The sequence below is a fragment of the Tursiops truncatus genome, chromosome 6 (genome assembly GCF_011762595.2).
Source record: "Tursiops truncatus isolate mTurTru1 chromosome 6, mTurTru1.mat.Y, whole genome shotgun sequence".
Classification (NCBI taxonomy): Eukaryota; Metazoa; Chordata; class Mammalia; order Artiodactyla; family Delphinidae; genus Tursiops; species Tursiops truncatus.
Window position 1 is genome coordinate 40,969,196 of NC_047039.1, and position 18,299 is coordinate 40,987,494.

Genomic DNA, 18,299 nt, shown 5'->3' on the forward strand with positions numbered 1-18,299 from the left:
TCTGGAGGACAGCTAGCAGTCTGTGCCACTGAAGGCCTTGCTGAGAATGTGGCTTTCAGGTAAAGTCCTTAAGGAGACAAGGGGGCAAATCTTGCTAACATCTGTGTGGAGAATGTCGTAGGCAGAATAAAGAGCCAGTGTTATAGACTCTAGGGGGCTCCAGGGCCTATAGTAGGAGGCCATTGAATCAGTGCAACGGAGAAATAATGGTGGCTTGTACCAACAGGTAGCAATGGAGATGGTGAGAAGAGGTAGTCTTTTAGCTATATTTTAAAGATAGAGCTGATGGAATTTGCTGAAGGATTAGAATTGAGAGAAAGGAATCACACTCTTCTATTCTTTTTGGCCTGATCAGCTAGAAGAATGGAGAATCATTTACTGAAATGAAGTATTGTCAGAAGATACTCGTTAATAAAATTTGTTTTATTTTCGATCAGCCAGCTGCTTTTTAGTAGAATCACATGTTTTTAACCATCCTTAATAGAGTTTTTTTTTTTAATTAATTAATTTATTTATTTATTTTTGGCTGCATCGGGTCTTCATTGCTGAGCACGGGCTTTCTCTAGTTGCGGCGAGAGGGGGCTACTCTTCATTGCGGTGCATGGGCTTCTCACTTCTCATTGCAGTGGCTTCTCTTGTTGCGGAGCACGGGCTTTAGGCGTGCGGGCTTCAGTAGTTGTGGCACGTGGGCTCAGTAGTTGTGGCTCGCGGGCTTTAGAGTGCAGGCTCAGTAGTTGTGGCACACGGGCTTAGTTGCTCCGCAGCATGTGGGATCTTCCCGGACCAGGGCTCGAACCCGTGTCCCCTGCATCAGCAGGCGGGCGGATTCTTAACCACTGCGCCACCAGGGAAGTCGCAGTAGGGTTTCTTTTAAACTGTTATTTTCTTTTTGGCCAGTTTCCAGTAGAATTACATTTTAAAATATTTTGTTTCATAAAATTTTCTATTAAACCAAAATACATATTTTCTTTTATATATAAACTTTAATGTTAAAACTTTTCGATCTAATGTTTGTAAAATTTACTCTGCCATTCTCTCTTTGATTCTTAAAATTTTTATTTTAAGGTACTAGAGAAGGACAGACTCGCCTAATCAGAGATGGGGAGAAAGTCGAAGCCTATCAGTGGAGTGTTAGTGAAGGGAGGTGGATAAAAATTGGTGATGTTGTTGGCTCATCTGGTGCTAATCAGCAAACATCTGGAAAAGTTTTATATGAAGGGAAAGTATGTCGACTTCTTTCTAATTGCTATTATCTTAAAGCATTAGACAAATTAAAAGTTTTTGTTTCCCTTTCCCCATGCTAATAAAATTTTCTTTGGTGTTTTGACATTTAAAAATAGATTTCAATGGGGAGATTCTTAGTCTTGAAGTAGATTTTTTTTTTTTTTTGATATCTTTGCATGTAGAGAGAGCTGCATTTGTGATGGACACTGCCATTATTTGCCTTTTGGTAGTTACATAGATAAGCTGTTCCCAACCATTTTGGATTAGGCGCTTCTGTGTCACCTTTCATGTAATGCTTTGTGCCTAGTTATATTTAACTTGACAGGCCATGAGGGACCCTGCAGGGCTGTGCTTATAATGCCAGCATGTTTTCATGAGTAGGGTAAGGTAACAGCTAATACTTTTGGCCTTGAGATCAATTAATTGGAAACCATCCTTTGGTCTTACAATTAATATGTAGTAATAATCCATCCCCCACATCTACCTGCCAGTGAACTACTATTCTTGCACCACATGCATATGGTTGCTATTAAACATTATTTGCCAAGTGGAAGATTTTAAAATTGTGCTTTGGAGAAAGTTTAGCACTATAATTATTAACATAAATCTGTGTTATGTATGTCATTAATTTATGTGAACAGATAGTAATCACTTATCTCCTTTTTATATTCCTATTAAAGGAGTTTGATTATGTTTTCTCAATTGATGTCAACGAAGGTGGACCATCATATAAACTGCCATATAACATCACTGACGATCCCTGGTTAACTGCATACAACTTCTTGCAGAAGAATGATTTGAATCCTATGTTTTTGGATCAGGTGGCTAAATTTATTATTGATAACACAAAAGGTCAAATGTTGGGACTTGGGAATCCCAGTTTTTCAGATCCGTTTACAGGTAAGTTAGGGTTTGTATTAAGTCTTATATACTTCCACCAATGTTGATTATTTTTTTTTCTTTATTTGTTGTGTTTAAACACCTATTATGATTAGCTGTTTAAATAAAAACCAAGATTTACAGCAGGTTTTTGCCGCAGATATATATTTTTGAGGCTCAAATTATATAGTAATTTTGTATTTATGGAAACAGTTGTAAATCGTTCTCTTTCAAAAATACAGCCACACTGTAAACTAAATAAAATTAAACTGAAACTAATTCAGTCATTTGAAATGAAAAGAAACCTGTAAGTTCCTTCATGTTATTGCTTCTTTTTAAAATATATATTTTGGTGAAATTTAGTAAATAGAAATTCTGTTTTCACATGAGGCGAAACTAGTTAGTTATGCATCAAATCTAGAACTGAACTATGGGTAGTTTTAGTTTACATGTTATTTGTATTCCACATGTTCATTTTTTTTTTTTTTTTTTTTTTGCGGTACGCGGGCCTCCAGCTGTTGTGGCCTCTCCCGTTGCGGAGCACAGGCTCCGGACGCGCAGGCTCAGCGGCCATGGCTCACGGGCCCAGCCGCTCCGCGGCATGTGGGATCCTCCCGGACTGGGGCACGAACCCGCGTCCCCTGCATCGGCAGGCGGACTCTCAACCACTGCGCCACCAGGGAAGCCCTCCTCATGTTCATTTTAAGTCAGTTGTTTATAACATAGTATACAGCGTCTAAAATGTTATTAATGGGATTAGGTTCTCATGCCAGTAGTATTATAATCCCAGTAGTATTAGTTTGAGTCTGGGATCCTTGGAAATGGAGTTTAATTCTAGAAGTATTAGCCTGAGCTCTGGGCCCTGGGAACTGAGGCCATGATATGGGATAGATATAGAGCTGACCCTATATCTATCTTTTCTTAGATATAAGGCTAGTTCTAAATAAAAATTTGAAATTGACACTTTATTGTTAATGGGTTCCTATTATTTCTGACTCTATCTTTCATGTGCTAGTGCTCTTCCTCGTATTGCAAGGATCCCATATCCTCTTCTTGTCTCAGGTCTTTTTTTTCTTCTTCCCTCACAGATGCTTCATGCTCCTAAATTATCTCCTCTCCTTCTAGTTCAAAATTCCATTGTTTGTTCACATAATAAAGTTAATCTCACCTGCATGTGGACTTAAACAGATTATCAGACTGATTCACTATGAACTATAAATGATAGGACCCTCCCAGCAGATGCACTTGACAGAACAAGAAAAAAAAATGTTTATTACCTGTATATTTCTGTTGGTTGGAATATCAGTCTACAGTACAAAAGAGTACTGTATTTCATGAGCTATCTTGTGGGATGGAGGACCGAAAAGCAGCTGGCTCTGTCTGGAAATCTAACAACAGTTTGGCTTTTTTGCTCCTCTGAAACTCTGTCAGCATCCTTAGATATATCTTTTTGTAGACACCTCTGATTATTTCCTTAGAGATACTAACAAAACGTACTCACACACACCACACATTTGTAATTGTATAAATGGGAAGCCTGTTTCCTTTGAACCACTCATCCCCTTTGTGATTTTCTCCAGTAGGTTGTAAGCTTCAGTGGATACAAGCAATCTTGTTCCCTGCTAGATCTCAGCACTGAATGCACTGTTTGACACATGAATTAATGAACCCAGGGGTTCTCTAAAAGATTCACAATTGGTGCCTGTGGTTTGATAGCAACAACAGCAGCAGGAATTCTAGTGAATTCGTATAGGAACAGGAACTGATTGTATGTGTATATTATTTAGGTCAGAGACCAACTGCAATTTATCTTTTTGTATTTGAATTCCTAGTTATTTTAATATTTAAGTGCAGAAGCTAAGATATAATAAAGGATTAAAGTTAACAAAAGCAAAACTTGGAGAATCACTGAAATTTTAGTTTCTTACTAACCTTTCCAACTATAAGACTTCTGACTGTAACTCCTCTTATTCTGTCATGGGACAGCCTTGCTCTTTTATTTCTCCCCAAATTTAGAGTCTTCTGATGTAAGCAATGTGCCATTTATGAAATGCAGGATTCTGGCGTACTTGAGACTTTTCTTTGTTTGCATGCACAGGTGGTGGTCGGTATGTTCCAGGCTCTTCATCAGGATCTTCTAACACACTGCCTGCAGCAGATCCTTTTACAGGTGGGAAGCAGTTTTGATCAATATGTCTTTCTTCACTAAATGTATAACATTTTGTATTATACAGCTTTACATTTTGAAGATATTATCCAGTAACTGATAATTCCCTTATTATCTGTGTTTCCAATTTTGATGGATCTCCTTTTCTTTAACTTCTAATTTTTTCTTTTTCCTCGAGTACTTTTATAGCTTTCCTCATGACTTTTAATAACATATTATTAAAATTCATCATTTTCTCCAGTGGTCCTTCCTGGAAGGAGAGCAGAGTCATTAAGATCATAGATTTTAGAGTCAGACAGACCTTGGTTCAAAATCTGGCTCTACCACTTACTTGCTATGAGAAGTTGGCAAGTTACTTAACCTGTCTGAGCCTATTTTTTTTATCTGTGAAATTAGATAATAGGGGAATCCACCAACCAAGACACAGCATGAGTGCTATCACTGGCGAGATGCTACTGATCACGAGCAGAGAAGGAGCCATGTGAGTCCCTGAGATTGGATGGAGCAGTGCAGTCAAGAAGTTTGCCCAGGCATAATTTGCCTTTAGCATGGAAGGAGACAGTCCACCCAGCTACCCAGGATTAGTCTTCCTAATCTAAGTTATTAATGGCCTTCATGAAGCCCTGGAGGTGTTGGTGTCTCTTCAAAGTGACTTTATTTACCAAAGGTATGCATGCCTCAGCATCAACACTACTGGAAAAAAATTGGACTTTAATACAACTGAAGAAATCTCTGTTTTCAGAATAGCATTTGATGTATTTTATGATGCTGTTGTTGGATCTTCAGCCAGAGTTCCTGGACAATATACCAAATTTGGGAAGAAATTCATAGTATTTATGGTATCTATTGGCCTTGCAGACTTAGTACTGTGAGCTCTAAAAGTGACCGTATAGTCCTTTCTAAACCATAGATGCGACCAACACACAACCTTGGGTCAGTATCATGAAGTTGTGAACTGCTCTCAGTGAGCTTCCCTTCTCCTAAGAATGCATTGGTGGCCCAGATGCAAATAAATAGCTGTACCCTGTGCAGTGTACCAGTGTACTACAGAAACCAACTATCAAGCTAAATGTTGTGATAGCATGATGGCTATTAAGGAAGTCTTTGGTGACCCTGAAAAGGCAGTAAAGATCTGAAGAGTAGATAAGATGATAACTTTCTCTATCAGCATATTCAGGCACAGTGATGCTCTGAAACTTAGAACAACAGAGTTCCTGAATCTCATTAGCAGCTTTTTTTTGGAACAGAAAGAATATACCAAGCTTCAAACAGTACCAACAAAATCAAGAGAACAACTGGGGCCATCGTAACTGGAGCATGTCTCACTGTTGCACAGTGTCAGTAACTCAGAAGATGCACTGATTATGGAGATATGCAAGATAGCATACTAAAAGTCCAAGAGAATTATGGAATTAATAGGTTAACTGAACCACACTGTTACAAAAGATAGGTAAAAACGTTTGCCGTATTGAGATATTATAAAAATTAAGTGGTATAGTACATATAAAGTGTTTAGCAAAATGCCTGGAATATATTTAAGCCCTCAATATATGTTAGCTATTACTATTGTTGATGTTGTTCCTCCAGTTTTACCAACAGCACTGGGGCCAAAACATTACCCATCTTGCTTCTCACTTAAGGTCAATCTTAATTCTTTTTTCTTTTCCTCATTTATATGATTCTCAAACATTTAATGTCAGTTAGAATCACATGGGATGCTTGTTTAAGTTAGTTATTGCAAGGTCCCACCCAGAGTTTCTGATACACTAGATTAGTGAGGAGGTTAAAAATACTCAGAGTCGGATCCCTTCCCCAGGAATTCTGATTATATGGTCTTGGGTGTGGTTTGCTGTTTAGGTAGTTTTAAAAGCTCCCTATTGGTTTCTAAAGTGAAGCTAATTTGGAGAACTACTAGGCTATTATGGGCAGGCCCTGGGAGTCTGTATATTGAACCAGTGACTCGCATTCAGGTGGTCAGAGAACCACATTTGGAACAGTGTAGGACTACTTTCTGCCTCATAATAATGCCTTGGGCAAATTATTCAGCCTTCCTCTTCTGAAATATTATATAATAATGATCTCTAATTAATATTTAAATGATTCATGCATATAAGATGCTTAGCATGCTAGCCAGCATATGGTAAAAACTCAGCAAATCCACTTATTCTGTGTTCTTCATTATTTTAATGAATCCTGTTCACATCTGCAGTTTTGTTTTTTAGTTTTGTTTGCTTTTTCTGTATCTGTTGCACTGGTTATACCAACTCCTGAATATTAAGCTTAGAGGGGCTAGAACAATAGCTCATCTTTCTTCTTCCCACAAAGGCTGATCCAGGACTCCGAACATCTCCAAATCCTGCTGATTCTCTCTCTGCACTTGTTTTTCCTGTTTCTTTCTTTCTTTCCATTTTCAATAAAGCAGCTACAAGTATTCTCAAATCTGAGACTGGGCTATTATCATAGCATCCCTAACTCTTACCTAGTTTCTTTTCTATTTGTCTTATGTGCCAACTAATCCCGTCTCTATTTCAATAAAATAGTGTTCACATTTCATTATGGAAACTTCTGACTTTCTTTCTCTCCAATCTATTAATGCTTTTATAATTCATTAAACTTCTATAATTATAGTATATAAGGCATGTAATATTTATTTTATAACTTGAGAATTACTTTTCCGGCTAATTTTATTGAGATCTAACTGCATGCCAGATACTGTTCTAAGCATTTTGCTGTATTAAATTTACAGCTGTTTTATTAAGATGTCATTCTGAAGTGTGACTAATAATGAAAATAAGTCATTCTGTGTAAAGAAGGAGCAGTTTGAACTTTATCATTTGCTGTTACCTATGCTTACTAGGAGTATTATTGCATTTTAGGTGGTGGTCGGTATGTACCCGGGTCTGCAAGTATGGGAGCTACTATAGCTGGAGTTGATCCATTTACAGGTACACATTTTTCATTTCCTCTTTTTTTTTATGTAATGAAAGGTTAAGGAAATTGGCATCTTCTTCTTGCTGGAAAACTTTTTATACAGTAAATCAAGACCAAACTTTTGACCTGGCTTTTAGAGTGTTCTCAGAATTGTGTCATTACTGCACATTAGAATCATCTGGGGAGCTTAGAAAAACTACTTCAACCTCATCCCCAGCGATGCTCACTTGATCTAATGTTGCTCTGGGTTGGGATCTTAGCAAGAGTAGTTTTGTAATTTTCTCATGTGCATCCAGGATTGAAAACTGCTGTTCTACTGTATTAAGGCTGGTTTCCTCACTATCCTTACAAAATCTGAGCTATTCCCATCTCTTCCACTTCATTCTTACATACTTAATGTGTTTAGAATATTATTTACACATTGAGAGGACTCAGGAAAGAATTTGCTTTTACGATTTAGGCCTGGAATATTTGGCTTTCCCCTGAGCAACTAACTTTTTTTATTCTTAGTATCCAGCCTAAACCCTGACACATCTTACTTGTTTAGCATTGTTGAATATGTGCAGGCATACTTTTTTACTCTGTATAGGCTGCCATAAAACGCAGAACCGAACTTGTGGTTCACCTCTTGTAAGCTTGACAGATCTCTTGGCATATATATTTCCCTATTATTTTATACAAGAGAATATGTGTGACATATATGTTATTGAGCATAATAAAATATTCATAAACCCAGCACTCTACTTGAGAACTAAGTTGGTATGTGATTTTTTAAGCTATTTTTTCATTGTGAAAGTAACATTGGTTGGCAGTATTGAAGTTTAATGTAGTAAGTAATTAAGATTAAGGACTCTGGAGTGAGAATGCTTAGACTCAAATCTCAGTTCCACTACTTTTTATGTGTTTTACCTTGAGCAAGTCATTCTGTTTCTGTGCCTCTCTTTTTCTCATTTGTAAAGTTATATCTACTTCCTAGAAATAAGACTTTAAAATTACGAAATATATGTAAATCATTTTATATGGAATAAATTCTTAGTAATGTTATACCTGTTGTATTACAAAAGAGTCTTAAAGTTAACAGTGCTTCCTCTCATTTTTAAGAAATTAAAGTTTTTAACAGTTTGGTGTATGTAATGGACCTTTGTATACCTTATCTAAGCCACTGTCATCTCTCACCTAGACCAATGAAATAATGGCCTCCAAATTGGTCTCTCAGTCGTCCTCTGTTTATGCCCCTCCCTTGATTAAAACCCTGTAATAGCTTCCCATTGACTATTTTCTCTTGCCTTGTATCACATTCCTCTCTGCCTTTTTTCTTCCATACTGGCCTGCATCAGTGTCTTGAGCATGGCATGCAGTTTTCTACCTCAGGAGTTTGGTACTGCTGTTCTCTTTGGGAATACTTGTGCCCTCTACTTTGCTATTTTGACCAGTAATTATTGTTTGGCTTTTTCCCTCCTTTTTCTTTTTTATTTAATTTTGCAGTATAGTATTTATTAAATGAATTCAGTGAAACTTCCTGGATATGCACATATACCTCTTGCTAGATCCTCTAGTCTATCATAAGCTCTCAATGCATCCTATACTTTTCCTTCAGAGAACTTTTCATTGTATTTAATTGTTTGGATGATAATTTGATTTGCAGTCTCCTTACCACAACTAGACTCTAACAACCAGGAGTACAGGCAGTGTCTTTGATCATGTCAATAAATATTTTATGCTTTGTAAGCAATTAGAATTAATTTTGTGCACTTACCTCATTCTTCATTTATCTACCTTCCCCCTTTCTATTCCTAATATACTCAGAAGATTAAAATGTTTTATTCATATTTTTGCAAAATACCTTCATTTTACGTCAGAACAAAAATGTTGTATAAATTAAGATTTGAAATGAAAGACATAAATGAGATTTAAATTATGCTTTAGTTGAAGTAGCTTATACACTGAGTATTGTTGAATTTTCATCTTGTGGCAGTTTTTTGTTCATCATCAGATACTGAGTTAGTGTTACTATAATGGGGACTTAAGAAGTAAATACATATGCCCTTCAGGAGCTTACAACTTGGGAGGGATTTATAAAAATGATGTAGAAAATGATTGGAGAAAATGACAATGCCTACTACATGATTTGGAATGAGAAAAGAGAGATTAGTATGCCTGGAGAAGAAGGAAATGGAAAGTTTCATAATTGTTTTGTGTTCTTTGATCTTTTAAAAACTTTCAATTTAGATTGAATCTTAAAAATATGAGAGAAGTAGAAAATATGAAATGGAAAGGCTTTGTTTTACAATGAAGCTCCCATTCCAAAAACTAAAATTTATTATATTAACAAATATATACAGTATATAAAATCTTACGGATTTATTTTCTTTTTTTCTGAAGTTGGTTGTTATTTTATTGCATGCACTGAATAGTTATGTATCTCAGTAATTTTGAAAACAAAAATCAGTTAGAAAAATCTTGCTCTTGACCACTCTGAACGATTTTCACTTTCTTCTATTCTGTAAATAGGGAACAGTGCCTACCAATCAGCTGCATCTAAGACAGTGAATATTTATTTTCCTAAAAAAGAGGCTGTCACTTTTGATCAAGCAAACCCTACACAAATATTAGGTAAGTGTATTTTAATTAAATAGTTTTCTCACATATCCACAGACTCCTTGAGTTACTCTCAAGGCTGTTTCTGTCCTAAGCATGTGCTGGGAACCAGGTGCTTACATGATAGAGACTTGTATTTTGGTATTACACAACTGAGTCAACTAAAAATACACGATCTGATAATGGACATTAATACTTTATAAGAAACCTTACACAAATATAAGTAAATGCTTTTTGATGACGTTAATGAGAAAAAAAATTAAAGGGGAAAAATATCAGTCACATTCCCTAAGCTCTTAACTGATTTCAGAAAAAAAATAATGAAAACGAATGAGTAAAGCATTTAAAAAACAAAGATCTTGTCTGTAAAAATGAAACTGCTCAGTTGGCTTTCATTGCTTTTTCTGTTAATGTTTTCCTCAAAACAAAATGACTAGGTTTTGTTTCTTGTTTGTTTATTTTTGACTGAGAGTATTACTAGCTCTGTTTTCCTCAAAGATTATGGTGGGAGTCTATTGAGATAAGATAACATACATACCTGAATATATGACAGGGGTGTTATTGTTTTGGGGAGGTTTGTTTTGTTTCTCATCATCCTTCATACTGTCTTTATAAAAATCATTCATAGGTCTTTTCTTAATTGCTTTATTTTTGAACAATAAAGAAGTGTATACACACTTTTAGACAACTTGACATTTTTAAACTCTTGTACAAATATAAAAGATCTCTTTTTGTATTCCCTTAATAAACTGTTTTAATATTCTGTTAGTGTTAAGCAATTTTTAATGCCAAAGAATAATGAAATAGATCCAAGTTTCCAGTTATGATAGATAAAAATTTGTAAATTTGGACATTGTATCTTCTTAAACCTTTTGTGATGGAAATTTGGCCTTTTTTATTCTTTGAGATGAAAATTTTTGAGGAAATAGTGTTAGATGACTCAAAGTAACATTAATGATGACAAAGATGCTGATATTGAAGATGCATGTGAAGAGTTTGAAAGAAATAGTTTCATGAAATGTCAATATTATGGGAAGCAAATTAAATGTTTTTTTTAAATGTGATGTCAAATGTACAGATGAAACTAAGTCAATAAATTAAATATAAATACACATTTAGCTTTTTGACTATTTCATTGGTAGTCATAGAAGTTGCCATAAGTTGGCTAAAAGACGTTATAAATTTTCTCTCTGAGAAAGTAGGGGATTGACTTATATATGACATAATATTACTTTGAAAAGCATTCAAAATGATAACAAATATGGTATACTTAAAAACTTATTCAAAGCAAAAAGCTTTAGAAGATCTTAGAAGACAACAGGTAAAATAAAAATCATAACAGTAATCTTTCTTTTTCTATACTGTACTCAGCTTAAAATTACTCCCAGGCCTTATTCTTGTTTTATGGTCTTTGATAATTGCTGTGAAAAGTCTTACCTCCCCATGGTGTGTGGTAGAGTACTTTTATTGAAAATGTTGGCATTTATGTGATATATCTGCCTAATTACAGTTAGAGAAAATTGAAGGTTTGGATTTGGGTTCTAGGTAAACTGAAGGAACTTAATGGAACTGCATCGGAAGAGAAGAAGTTAACTGAGGATGACTTGGTACTTCTTGAAAAGATACTGTCTCTAATATGTAATAATTCTTCAGAAAAACCCACAGCCCAACAACTTCAGATTTTATGGAAAGCTGTTAACTGGCCTGAAGGTACAGAAACACTCTTTAAAATGTAACTAGAAAGCAGAAATTATATCTTTTAATTTCATACTACTGGTGTTTCTGGATTAAATAAAAGTTGACATGTTAGTTGAAATTCGCATTGGGAAAAACTTCACAAAAAGGATTCACTATACCACCGTAACTCATAGTCTTGCTTTGGTCACATACCTTAAGAGAATCTGAAGGTAATGTAATGATCCCATACATGGACCATTTTGTATACTCTTTCAGAGCATTTGTGGGTTCCCTGCAAGCCATCCACGAAACTCTATCTGACCTGTTAAACATAGGCTACAAACATTTGCTATAAGTATGTTTTCTTTTATTTAGTTAATTAACTCTTTTTTATTCTAAAAGTGTCCTCTTCCCCGTTATTTTTTCATGTAATTGATTTATTGGAGAAAAAAATCATTTTTCCTGCAAAATGTCCTATATTTTGAATTTGGCTGATCACTTAATGTGTTCCTCTATCTGTGTTTTTCCTGCTAGACATAATTAGATTCTGGTTCAGTAGTTTTTTTCAGGTGAATATCCTTTATAAATGATGTTGCATACTACCTCTATATCACAGGGCCCATAATTTCTGCTTTCCTCACTTTTAATGATGTTAAGATTGTTTAGCGCATTCATTTACATGGTGTCTACCCAGTCCCTTAAATATAAATCCTTCTACCAATGTGTATAATAAGCATCCTATTGGCATTTGTGAACTGGAATTCTCCTATAAAGAACTTTCCCTCAATTCTTTGGTCTTGTTTTAGAATTTTTTAAAAGCAAGGTCCCAATCCTATTCTTTGCACAAAGATTTATTGAATACTCACTGTATGTCAAGCTATTTTAATAACCCAGGAGAGTTACCATATTTTTAAAGTAATGTGATCTTGTAGCGATAAATACAGTTTCTATAAATATGAAAAATCAGTTAACACAAGTTTCAGAAGTATACACATTTTGTAAAGCAGGCGTATGATTTTTAATGTTTAAAATTTTTTTTAACATTAATGAATTTTTCTTTTCAATAGATATTGTCTTTCCTGCACTTGACATTCTTCGGTTATCAATTAAACATCCCAGTGTGAATGAGAACTTCTGCAATGAAAAAGAAGGAGCTCGGTTCAGCAGCCATCTCATCAGTCTTCTGAACCCTAAAGGAAAGCCAGCAAACCAGCTGCTTGCTCTCAGGACTTTTTGCAATTGTTTTGTTGGCCAGGCAGGACAAAAGCTCATGATGTCCCAGAGAGAATCACTACTGTCCCATGCAATAGAACTGAAATCAGGGAGCAATAAGAACATTCACATTGCTCTGGCTACATTAACCCTGAACTATTCTGTTTGTTTTCATAAAGACCATAACATTGAAGGGAAAGCTCAGTGCTTGTCAGTAATTAGCACAGTCTTGGAAGTTGTACAAGACCTGGAAGCCACTTTTAGACTTCTTGTGGCTCTTGGGACACTTATCAGTGATGATTCAAACGCTGTACAATTAGCCAAATCTTTAGGCGTTGATTCTCAAATAAAAAAGTATGCCTCGGTATCAGAACCAGCTAAAGTAAGTGAATGCTGTAGACTTATCCTGAATTTACTGTAACAGTGGGCTTGGGGACTGAGATTTTAAATTGATAAGTTTTTTTTTTTTCCTCACATTTCACATGTCTGATTACAGATGATGAAAAGAATGCTGTGGATTAAGTAAAATTTCAGATCTTGTAAAGTGGGGGCGGGGGAGGGGAAACAAAGGAGAAATAAAATTTTTGCACTGGTGAACTGTGAAATTTTCCTGGGTAATGGGGATAGGTTTTTTAATAGTTCAGATATAAATTAAGAATGAGCTGTGACCAACAGCAACACAACTACAGTGGTGTAGTTCCCTTACCTTAGCCAACTAGGAGAAGACAAGGGCTTTTATTTATGTAATCTGCTTTACTACTTATATACCCCAGACTGTTACTTGTTGGTGGTTGTCTTTTATTTAATTTCTGCTCTACTCATTTTCATTGCTGGATTCTTTCAACAGCACTGATTGATTTCAAGGTTTTGTTTTAGGACAACTACTTTAGAATTTTTAAAATTAAGTTTGTTATAAATTATTCCATATATTGAAAAGATATAAAATAATTTCTTCATTTAAGTCCTCTGTAAATAGAAAGTTTGTTTGATGGCTTATTTTCAGTTGAAGTAAAAGCAAATTACTAAGCTGTGTTATGTGTATCAGTTCAGACAGATGAAGCCCCAAATTGACTACAGGCTTATGATCCAGTTTCTTTTCCCCTTCACTATTTGAGGTAACTTCATTATTCATTCCAATTTCGATATCTGATTGTCTATTTTTGGTCATTTCCATTATATCAAAGGGAATTTGGAATGTGTTGAATATTATCAGGCAATTGAGCGAGCAAGAATACATCAAACTGTTATTTGCAAGTCCAGAGACTGTCATGGGAAATTAGTATTTTTGAGCCTCTAACATGGTCCCGGTATAGTGCTAAACACTTGGATATTTAATTCCCAAATCCTGTTAAATGTAGGGTGATGTTATCTCTATTTTCAGAAGTAAAGATAGTGGGATGAATCATGATGGAAAAAAGGAAAAGTACAAACCATGCCATACTTCCTAGAGAGGGAGGGGTCACAAATTTGTCTATGAACATCCTAGCAACTAACACCAAGAAGGAACCAACCCATTAATTATATAATTTGTTGTGTCTAAGAGAACCTTAATTTCTTAAGAGAAGTGTAACTATTCTTAATCTGAAATAGTGAGCATCATTCCCAACATTTATGATATTTAGAACCATGAATTTCCTGGCTTAATGCCAAATTGCAGTCTAAGAAGAACAGTTCCTCCCCAATAAGAGAGGAATGGTTTGATTGTCTAGATTAGTCCAAGGAAAAACTTTTGGAATATCAAAAGAGAATGGGTAAAATGTAAATTGAGGGGATATGTATTTTGCTAAGTATTAAATTGCAATTTTCTGGCGTGTACCCAGACGTTAAATATTGTTTGCTGGTTCCATTAGTTACCTGTGCTTTGCTTTTTGTTGAATTGGGATTTAGGGGGTTAAGTCAAAGTTAAATGACTGCATTAAGAGTGTAACTGGGTCAGCCTGGTTCAGTGCTTACAATACAGTGCTTTCTTTTTAACATGTCATGTTTAGCATGCAATTATAAGTGCAATTTATTTGCAATATTTTGAAATACTAGGTACCTTTGAATAATGGTAGGATGTAAAGTCTTCGTTAAGAATAGGAGTTTACTCTTCAGAATGTAAGGGGTGGCAAATGGTAAACACTGTTTGCTTCCCATTAGTGTGCAAGTGTTTTTATAACCACTTTTATTATACTGTTATGTTTATTGAAGAAAAATTACAAAATACAGTTTAGCAAAAAGGAAAAAAAATCCCACTTGAAAGATAAGTGATAAGTGGTGATCTAATTGTTTTAAAGATTTTTTTAAGTTATTTAAAGTTACTTAAGTTACTTTTTTCCATTCCCTTATTATTTTTTTCTGAATAGAAAAATGCACATTCATTGAATAAAACACACACACATTAAATAAAAATTGCCTATAATTCCACTACCCAGAGAGAATCATTCTTGACATATTGTGCCATATCAATTGGTATATAAACATGTTTTATTTTTAAAAAAAGGATTGTATGATACACATTGTTCAATAACCTGATTTTTAAACTTGACATATAGTACACATATTTCCACCTTAATAAATATGTTATATCGATGTGCCCATTTCCTATTATCTGACATTGTTTCCTATTTCAGCTATCAAGCAATGCTATGGCAAATCTCACAAGTTTCTTACTAATTCCTTCGGATACATTTTATACTTGGAATTGGTGGGTCAAGTTAATGCACATTTTTAAACTTTGATAAATGTTGCCAAATCACCTCCAGTGGTAAAAGTCTTGGAGTTAATGTCCTTCATATTGCATTAGAAACAGTTGCCTGCAAAAGAGCTAAGTTATCATTGTCTCTAATTCATTAACTATTGTAGTCCCCCTCTGGCATTACATTTTTAAAAATGAGCATTTTAGGGAATTCCCTGGCTGTCCAGTGGTTAGGATTCCACGCTTCCACTGCAGGGGGGCAGGGTTCGATCCCTGGTTAGAGAACTAAGATCCCCCATGCCACACGGTGTGGCCAGTAAATAAATAAATAAAATGAGCATGTTATGATTATTTTTCATGACTAGCTGAATTTATAACTAAATAACAATGTGACAAATTTTTTTTATCTACCTCATAATCTTCTTAAAATAATGGAAGAAGCATAGCTAAAAACCTTCACAAAGATAATTCTGGGGATAAGACTGGGTTATGGCTTCCTTAGCAGTTATCACTGTATATTATGGTTATTTTGTGAAAAAATAATAAAATGTATAGAGGATCATTAGTGATGTATCATCCTTCCTAGAGGTCTTGAGAGATAAATTACCCACCTGAGAATAGGGAATGTTATTCAATCATTAGAAAAAATAATTTATAATTACTCTAAATTCTAGTGCATTCTTCTGTAGAAAATTATACACAGTATCTCAGTCTGTTTCGGCTGCTACAACAAAAATACCATAGATTTGGTGGCTTAAACAACAAACATTTACTTCTCACAGTTCCAGAGACTGGAACGTCCAAGATAAAGGTGCTGGCATATTTGGTGTTTGGTAAGGGCCCACTTTCTGGCTCTTAGATGCTGTCTTCCTGTGTCCTTGCATGGCAGAAGGGAGGGGGGAGCTCTCTGGGGACCCCTCAATCCTGAGGGCTCCACTCTCATGATCTAATCACCTCCCAAAGGCTCCACCTCCAAATACCATTACGTAGGAGATTAGGTTTCAACATATTTTGAGGAGGCACATTCAGTCTGTAGCACAGTGTAGTTGTCATTATAAATACAATTTTGAAGGCTCATTTAACATTTTTCCATGTGTTTCCTTTCAATTTTTTAATGAAAATGTTCATACATACAATGAACACCCATGGACTTGCCAACTGGGTTCTGCAGTTGTTAACATTTTGCCATATTTGCTTTATTATTAATACTTCCATTTGAAATTATTTTAAAATAAGTTACAAATAACACACTTATCAACTAAATAATTCATTATGCATCTTTTAAGAACATTTTAAAGAATATTCTTATTAATAACCACATACTAAAAGAATTAGTAATTTCATAACATCTAATATCCAGTGTATATTCAAATTTCCTCATTGTCCTAAGAATGTTTTTTATAACTTTTGTTCTAAAGGCTCTAATCTAAAAAATCAAGGTTTATGTATTGAATTTAGTTATTTGGTTATATGGCTGTTTGGTCTCTTAATCTACAACAGTTCCTCCATCTCTTTTTTTTTTATCATTGACTTTGAAGTGTGTTGGCCAATCCAGAATGTTAACTACTCCCGTTTTGTATTTGTAACAAACATTCTTATAACCCTACTGTATTATCTACTGTTGCTTAATAAATTACCTCAATACTTAGTGACTTAAAATAACACACATTTATTATCTCAAATTTTCTGTGAGTGAGGAATCCTGCCACAACTTAGCTGCTTCTTCTGCTTCTTTGTTTCACATGAGGCTGCAATCAAGGTGCCCACCAAGGCTGGGGTCTCATCTGAAGGCTGGACTGGGGAAGGATGCATTTTTTTAAGCTCACTTATGTAGTTAGTGTTCAGTTCTTTTTGATTGCTGAGTTAAGGACCTCAGTTCCTAGCTGGCTGTTGGCCAAGGCTGCCATCAGTTTTGCCTGGTGGGCCTCCCTGACATGGCCAGTTGCTTCATCAAAGCCAGGAAGAGACAGTCTGCTAGCAGGACCAACAAGAATCTTTATAATTTAATCACAAACATGACATCCCATCAACATCAAGATACTCTATTGCTTGGAAGTAAATTACTCAAAAAAAGTGGATTACACAAGGTTATGAATACCAGGGAGAGGGATCTTTGGTGGCCCTCTTAGAATTTGCCTGCCACACCTATTTCCTATAAACAGAAAGCTAAATCCAAAGGCTTGGTTAGATTGAAATTAGACTATTGTGGCCAGAATATTCACAGGTGATTAGTACTTGTTTTTTGTTTGATTTTTTTTTTTTTTTTACTTGATTGCATCATATCTGAGCTTCCTTAGTGATGCTTTCCTTCCCTTAACTAAAGGAGGTTAGGAGAATAAAAATGGTATAATTGGCATTCTAGTTACCATCTCAACAAAGATGGGGGAACATTTTTTTGAAGTTTTCTTGTTCTTAAATATTTTTCCACCTGTCTGCTTCCTAAAGTGGTTATCAGGTTTTATTTGTTTAATATTTGAAATTAGGATGCTTGTTTTCCAGGGATACTAAGAAAGGCAGGATCTTGACTTTGAGGGCAAAAGTAAACCACTCGTGCCTGTCATGGAGGAAAACAGCCTTCAGAATAAGGTGGGTAATGGAAGTTTTAGAGGAGAAAGTTGACCAACATACTTCTGTAAAGTAGGTAAGCTGATATTGATGCTAGGCCTAAGATGAATTCCTGGGACTTAAAACTTGACCCTGGGTTTCCTGGACACTTTATAATAAATCACAAAAGTATAATGTCCAAGTGGCAATGATATTTTCATTAGATATGATGTGATAGAGATAACATCACTCTACATTTAAGGCATATGATATAGCAATGTTTACTCAATGGTTTGCAACTGTATTTAAAACCAACCAGTTGAGCAGCATTGCAAAGAACAGATGAATTTAAGTAAACTAAATAGCATGCATTAAGCAAGTACACTATGC

The 18,299-nt window shown here is 35.2% G+C and overlaps 1 protein-coding gene across 1 annotated transcript in view; it reads left to right on the forward strand.

Moving 5' to 3' along the window:
- PLAA (phospholipase A2 activating protein) overlaps nt 1-16,653 on the forward strand; it is a 38,690-nt gene extending 22,037 nt beyond the window's left edge. The window contains exons 8-14 of the mRNA XM_019934913.2: nt 1,066-1,223; nt 1,905-2,124; nt 4,202-4,273; nt 7,147-7,215; nt 9,713-9,814; nt 11,345-11,509; nt 12,544-16,653. Coding sequence (XP_019790472.1) covers nt 1,066-1,223; nt 1,905-2,124; nt 4,202-4,273; nt 7,147-7,215; nt 9,713-9,814; nt 11,345-11,509; nt 12,544-13,109 — 1,352 coding nt within the window. The 3' untranslated portion in view covers nt 13,110-16,653. The remainder of the gene's footprint in view (nt 1-1,065; nt 1,224-1,904; nt 2,125-4,201; nt 4,274-7,146; nt 7,216-9,712; nt 9,815-11,344; nt 11,510-12,543) is intronic.
- The last annotated feature ends 1,646 nt before the right edge of the window (nt 16,654-18,299 follow it).